Genomic DNA, 7408 nt, shown 5'->3' on the forward strand with positions numbered 1-7408 from the left:
GGATATTTGCATCTGAAAATATTCAAGGCGAAGGCTCTCCTTACGCTTTAAGGCCTTGATCTGGAAAAAAACCTGAACAAGTGTACTAATTTAACCATGGTAATAGCCTAATTACATCCAACAGAATACCGATGTGTTTGAAGTTTACCATGCATTTAATGAGCTTTTACAGTACAAAAGCTCAGTCGTAACTCTACTTGAATCAGACTCTGCCCCAGTTTAAATCTGTTGCACATCAGAACCCAGCTCCTACTATTCTCTGGACCAGACCATGCGTTCCTATGGAGTCTGATGCAGATGAAAGCGCCGAGCACATGCTGAACTTCCAAAATTAAGCAGAATGTAGTGTGGTAAGAGGAACCACTGCTGCTGAGCACTTTCTTCTACAGCTGAATTTGAATACTGTTCATATAAACCAACCTCAGCTTTGAGAGCCATAATATAAAACAAGAATAGCAGGAGTATTTTATTCTCACTGCACGAGACTCATGAGGTTGTAACAACCTCCTGTTCAATCCAGCAGAGAACGAATCCAGCTGAAAATGCTGTGAACAGGCGCTCTTACCTAGAGCCTTATACAATGCAACGAGTCACTTGCATTCATACGAATTAATGCAACAAGTACAATAAAGATACAATCTTACTGTTAATTCCATGCTATTAAATTATTCCATTGTTTTCTCAGTGGCTGCTTCTCAATTGTTATTTAAATGGCACTGATTAATTGTTCAAATTAACTTAAGTGGATTTTGTTGTTGTTTAAAATTGTTAATGAGTTTTAGCTGCTTTCACAGAAAAAAGTTTGAACATTTTCACATCCAGCAATCAGCTCACGAGCATAGAAAATACCAAAGACATAAAGAGCTCCATGGGACACAAGATATAAAAGTAATAGGTGACATTCATTTCCCACTCTGCCAAATTCAATACACGGCTTGACTTTTTGCAAGTCACTCTGCCACATAACTTCAGGTTCAAGTGCTAGACCCTCGGTGAGCCTGTGGCACTGATGCTACAAGCCCATAGATGCATGCTGTGTTAACACTGATTGCTCACAACTACCGTATGCAACTAAACAATTGTGTGGTGCTCAGCTCAAAATGCCCCAATGGTTCCTTTCAGATCATGGGGGTGCAAGCCTGCAATTAAGGATTAGTTGAGTGAGGTACCAAACAGCAAGTGTCCCTCTACAGCTCCTGTCTTGGTACCCAAGATCCTCAGATACATATTGTTTGTAGCATAGAAGCTCTCTCTTTACGTATACATTCAACGCATTTGCTCACAAAATAGATTTCCATGTCCACCGCAACGTGTTTACTTTAGTTGATCTGGAAATACAACTATATTCTACAAAACGTAAAAGAAAGAAAGGCAACAGACAGCCTGAACAACAGATGGCATTTTCAATATACACAAGTGTAATCAATATCCGAATTCCACGGAGTTTTTATAAAACTGTAACTAAGGCCCAGAACTCAAATACATACACATATGTATTAAATATTCAAAGCAGCTTAGTACCATGAACATGAGTATGAGGTAGATGTTGGTAACGGTGTGAATGGACATCCAACAGCTATTTAGACAGACCTGTGCCTATGCTGTATGCTAAATGCCAACACACGTTCCCTGTGCTCATGTCAGAGCTGACTTGGAGCCACAAAGCTCTCCTGTGTGGTGGCAACATGGATGGAGCTGCTGTGTCTCTTATCTTCACAAGGCACATCACACAGAGCTCAGAGCTGAATCAACCACAGCAGCACAGGTTCCAGTCTGAGAACATTCATGCCTGTCACTCTTGCAGCAGGAAGCACTACCCATCTTCTATCTCTGCAGTCTCCTGTGTACACACAGCTGAATGCACAGATACGTATGTATGTACATGTAGACATACACAGAGAGTTGAGAGAGGTGTTACTGTTGGACAAAACAATGGATTTCTGCGATCGGCACATCACAATCCTTCCCTGACCGACTACATGTAAACAGGGCATTACTTCTGATCACTGATGGAGAAAACGTATTTGTCCAGCTAAACATAAACAGGCCTTCCACAGCCAGTCCTCTCTCACAGACCACAAAAAGGAAGATGGAGCAAAGGGAAAAGTATAGATAACTAAGAAAAGTAGGGAAAACCTTCAAAGACGCTGAGAATGAACCCTGACAATAAATGGCCAATCAGGCCCGCATTCATTCACTAAACCACCATGAAATAAGCATTATTACACAAAAACACAGAAAGAGCATCAGAACATTACCTTTGGTACGTTTTTCTGACCCCCATCGTAAGCCCTGAGTTTCTAGTTTAAAAATTGCCTGCAACACAAAGGACAGGCAGCAATCTGTTCATGCACACCAACAAAACCAACAACATCCTTTCTAAAGGGCTGAAATTACATGAAGTACTTCAGCAGCAGATTAGCTATCATTATGAGATTACACCTATTTGAAGAATGCTTCAGATGGCAGGAACTGCCATGGGAGAAAATAAAGCCTTATTCAAGAGCCCAGATACCACCAATTTCTTTTATTAAAACTCCTACATTTTCCAAGGAAATTTATGAGTTTAGATGCTATTCTTCCACATATGCTGAGCCTCCTTCACATCAATTCATAATTCCTATTTATTTTCCTAGCAAGGAGCAATGGGTTATAATTGAGTAAGTGTGCCCTTCATGCACCAAGCAGTTATCCAGGCTCATTACAGAGCACTCATACTGCAAAGCTGTAGCATCAGATAGTCAGAGCCACACTAGATACACATTCCTTCGTTCTTCCCCATCATCTCACCCAAAGCTCGTGCACAAGCAATTTTTCCCATTTAATGAAAGTGTTTTTCATGGTAGTCTATTTTCCTCAAATTGCTTAAATACATCCTTTTCTTCATTCCTTCTCATGCCTTTGCTCTTTCCTGTCTTGCCTTGCCAGAACTGGGGTCTTTCCCTTATCCTACTTCTTACTTTCACCTCTTATTCCCTTGCTTCCATCTCCCGTATAACCCCATCTCATCTTTCTGCACTCAGTAGGCAATACAGCTATGCAAGACTAGGGAAATGACCTGCCTGCGAATAAGGCAATAGAAATACTGCAATTTCCCCCTTTTTACCCAAAAGGAGCTATCTGATCTTCTCCATTGGGAAAAGTGAGGCTTCCTACCTCCCCAAGGCTTAGCAGCAGGATGTTGGCTGGCTCTCGAACCCTTGGCCAACACAGGGACAAGGAGATCTCACATTCATTAGTGGCAAATCTGCGTAGAGCTTCAATTTTTTTATTATTATTATTATTTTTCTTTAAACCCTTCTTCTTTTCCAACCAAAGCAGAAAGCACAAAGCTTTGTGCTTCATGTTCCCTGCCTGGTGAGCAGGGCCTGCTACCTCTTTCTTCCCATTACGTTATGGGAGCTTTGAACCAAAACTTTTTAAAGCTTTAAATTAAATGCGTGAAGCAGAACGCTGTCAAAGGACAACCAGGTAAGAATCACTGGCAGGGACAAACGCATAGGAAAAAGTGTTTCTCCTCTTTTTCTTGTCCTCTTTTGGAGAGTGGGGCAGAAAGGAACAGTTCCAAATGAATCCCAGACCCCTCCAGAGCAGGACAAAAGGCAAAAACTCTAAGGATTTTCCTCTCCAGAAACCTCGTGAGCTCCAGTTTTGCAGACAGGCTAATATTAAATCACGTAAAGACAGCATCTGTATTCATTCTTGGCAGGAGGTTTTGGTGATACAAAAGCACATACACTGTTAAGCGTTTAAGCGCAGTAGTGAGGCAGGGAAAATAAACAACCAAAAACCCGGCTTCATCAGTAGACCACGACCAGCGCTACTTGCTATAAAACTCCAGCAGAGCACACAGAATCTTACCTTCTTGTGGAGGATGAGGTTAGAGCTCCTCAAAAGGAGCAAGGCTAATAAGTGTGCCAAGTTCTGCACTGAGGCAATTCTACGGCGTGTGAACAAAGGCTGTTCTCAGGTTCTCCTCAGCTTATGAGCGAGCAGGGATTTTCAGAAAACATGGGTGAGGAGCACGGAAAACCCCAGACCAAATATTTTAAAGCAAAATGGGAAAATGTGCCTGAGTCAGAGCTGCTCCAAAATACTTCTGGCTTTCTTACTTAGACATCATCAGTTTTCCTGGGCTTTTTGTAGGACAGAAGATACTGAGAACATGTTAACAAAACTGGTGTTCCCATTAGAAATTGAAGAGGTGTATTCTACTCTGTGTTAGTAAAGATTTTCACCTTTGTAAGGCTGAAATCCTCTCTACAGTAAAAGCACCCAATCCTCCAAAGTGATCTAACATTTGATTTTCCAGTAGAGGCTGTCTGAAAGGTACTTCAATGCCTCAGAAGTGTTCATCCGAGCTACCTAACCATGCCACTCTGCAACAGTATGTGTACCTACTTGATAGCAGAACTTACCCCAACGCAAGTAAGTCTTGATGTCTGCATCTATTCCATTTGTTTCACAGCGAGGGACTTCGCTATGCTGTTAAGAGAGCAAACATCAACAACTCTTCCTTTCTAGCCCAGTGAAAACCAATCATACCTCTCCTTGCTTACAGCAGAAGCTGTAAGGGCTCTAATGGCAAAGTCATAACCACTGCTGTTCTTTTTCCCCCACAAGCATCTATTCTGTCTTAATGAAAAGGAAATTTGAGGTAGGTTTCTTTCCAGAGTGTTTCAAAGCCTGTGTAGTATGTTTGTATGAAGTTTTAGATGTGTCTCCTCAAACACATTTTGGTAACTCATGTTTTCTCAAAAAATAAAAATCCAAACTTTTATTATATCAAGGAAAATAAAAAAATAAAAAATATTGCTGAAACAGGATCAATTATGAACTGCAAGATGATGTGCAGCCCCAAAGTTACACCAGAGCAGTCTCAGCCTGCCAAACGTATCGTGACTGAAATTGTTCTGCAGAGAGAAGGCGATGCTTCATGCAATTATTTAAAGTGTTCTGAGGACTGCTACAGTAGGTCTTGGGTTGGCAGCTGTGACAGTGAGATATTATACACACATTGCCATCTCATGGATGCTACAAATATTTGGTTATAATTCCAAGAATGTATTTCCTCATAGAAAAATAGGCAGAAGCCACAGCACATAAAATTGTTGTAAGATTTACAACATGAAAGCAGGAACTTTACACTTGAAACCATCCAAAAATCTGCCGCGGATTCTCTCGTAGTAGTTACTATTTTTACGACTTGGCTCAGCCTTGCTTTAATCTCTTTATTTAGGAAGAAATTGCAGGCTTGCCAACTCCAGCAAATGTTAAGTACTTCAGTAAATTCCCCATCAATATAGGGCGTGCATTCGAGGGAATGGGAAGATGGGCAGCGAGCCCTGCTTCTGCTCCTGCAGAAGGGATTGGGAAAAGAGAGACGGCAGCACGGCTGAGCCCCGCAGCCCCAACACCTCCTGCAGCACAACCGAGACAGAACAGTGCCCAGCCTCACGTGGGCAGAAGGGCACGCACTGAGCTGAGGTGCCCCTCTTTGCCAGCTGAAGTTTGGGAAGCGACGGCACAGCAAGTCAGCACAAGGTGGGAGGCAGGAGATGCTAAGGCAGCAACGCAGCGTGTCCGCAAAGTGACAGAGCTGATCCGCTGCGCAGCCATTCCCAAGTTGGCCAGCCAGGTGCTTTTAACTGATCGACCCCTTCCAAACCTACAGTTTTGTTTTTTAAATAACTGGGCAACCAACTAGCTAGCACAAATTTATAGGGCTTACAAAGCCGCTAGCAAAGAAATGAAGCTTTGCACCCGAAGAGCCTGTACCCCAAGCAAACAAGTTACTGCTCCTCGCTGCACTTCCAGACTGGGACCTCCCTCTGCCCTCCGTGCCCGGGGCGACGCGAACCGTCTAGTGACCGGCACCTTGTCCCCAGCACCAGATACGCACTGGCCGCATCCCCGGACAGCTTCAGCACTCGCACCGGAGCTTCATGCCGTCGACCCCCGTGTAGGTCGCAGAGCCCTGCCTACCCCGGGATGCCCATCCCCAGCCGTCTCCGCCGGGCTCCCAGCCACCGCCTGCCCAACCGCCGCGCCGAGCCCGGAGCGCAGAAGCCGCCGCGAACCCCAGCGAACAAGGTGCTGGACAGAGGCGCAGAGCCCCGCCGTCCGCGGAACGGCTGCGCCCCACCCCCGGCACAGCAAGGCACCACCGTACACTCCTGCAGATGTATCTATCGAGAACGATAACGAAAGCGCCCGGCCGGGGCTCCGGCTTCCCGCACCGGCGCCGACGCACACGCAGCAGTTTGCACCTCGGCGGAGACTCCGCTGCGAAGGGCAGGGGAGCGCGGGGCGGGGGATGCGGGAAGAGAAGCCATTACCAGAGTTTTGTCCCCGTTCTTGCTGAGGGGGCCTCGGAAAACTCCCTTGATGTTGCGAAAGTGGCCGTTGCTGAGGTGCGCCGAGCTGATGACGATGTAGTAGCACTCCATGGGGCCGGGGCTCCCCGGGCGATGGGGGCCCTCTCGGGAGCCCCGCGGCATGCGCGGCCCCGCGGCTCACAGCCGGCACGGCGGCGGCTGGCGGGGGAGGAGGAGGCGGCGGCGGGGGAGAACGAGGAGGAGGAGGAGCGGCGGCATCGCCGAGGCTTCGCCGGCGCCGTGTGAGCCGCCGCCCGCGGCGGGCATAGCGCTGTTATAGCGGGCGGCCGTGCCGGTCCGATGCGCCGAGCCAATGGCAGGGAGCCACCGGGCCGGCGGCGGGCAGGGGGGGACATCGGGCACACGCCGCCTCCGCCGCCCCCCCGGGCCCGCAGGTAAAGGGGAGGGACGGGGGGCGGACGGGAAAAGCCCTCGGCCCGCCCCCCCGGCTCCCTCCTTTCATTTTCTCCTCTCTTTTCTTTACTGGGCGGGGCCGGTTTCCGCGCGATCTGGGGGGTGGGGAGGGATGCTCGGGCCCTCTCCCTCTCTCCTCGCGCCGCTCCCCCTCTCTCCACCCCGCCGCCGCCTCTTCTTCTACGTTTCTACATCCGCGTTATCATTTACGCCAAGCCGGGCTCGCACGCCGCTTCACCCGGAGAGGGGACCCAGCGGGTGCCGCAGGCTCACGGGGTGCACCGGCGCTCAGTCGCGCTGCCCCGGGGTCGCCCTGAAAACGGACGACGAAGCGGGGACGGCCCCGCTCTGCCCCCCGCGCCGCTGCGAACAAAGGCGGCGGCAGGAGGAGCGGCAGCAGGCGCTGCCCGTGCCGCGCCCTCCGCTCCGTGCTCGGGGTAAGGCCTTCATGCAGCGCCACGCTTTGTCACAGCATAAAAGATGGGCGTATGGAAGACGCTCGAGTCCTTTTTTCCCCTCAGAGACCCCTGACCTGCAGCCTTAGCACAGAAGGCACCGCACATCCTGAGCCAGCTTGCCTCCTCGCTTACTTTCTTTAACATACCTAAAAATCAAGA

At 48.2% G+C, this 7408-nt stretch overlaps 1 protein-coding gene across 1 annotated transcript in view; it reads right to left on the reverse strand.

Moving 5' to 3' along the window:
* ZNF804A (zinc finger protein 804A) overlaps positions 1-6500 on the reverse strand; it is a 131709-nt gene extending 125209 nt beyond the window's left edge. Inside the window, exon 1 of the mRNA XM_042874745.1 lies at positions 6339-6500. Within this exon, the coding sequence (XP_042730679.1) occupies positions 6339-6500 (162 nt within the window). The remainder of the gene's footprint in view (positions 1-6338) is intronic.
* Between the last annotated feature and the right edge of the window lie 908 nt (positions 6501-7408).

Source organism: Lagopus leucura, unplaced genomic scaffold (genome assembly GCF_019238085.1).
Source record: "Lagopus leucura isolate 7727_CA_CO unplaced genomic scaffold, USGS_WTPT01 Super-Scaffold_100012, whole genome shotgun sequence".
NCBI classification, from domain to species: Eukaryota; Metazoa; Chordata; class Aves; order Galliformes; family Phasianidae; genus Lagopus; species Lagopus leucura.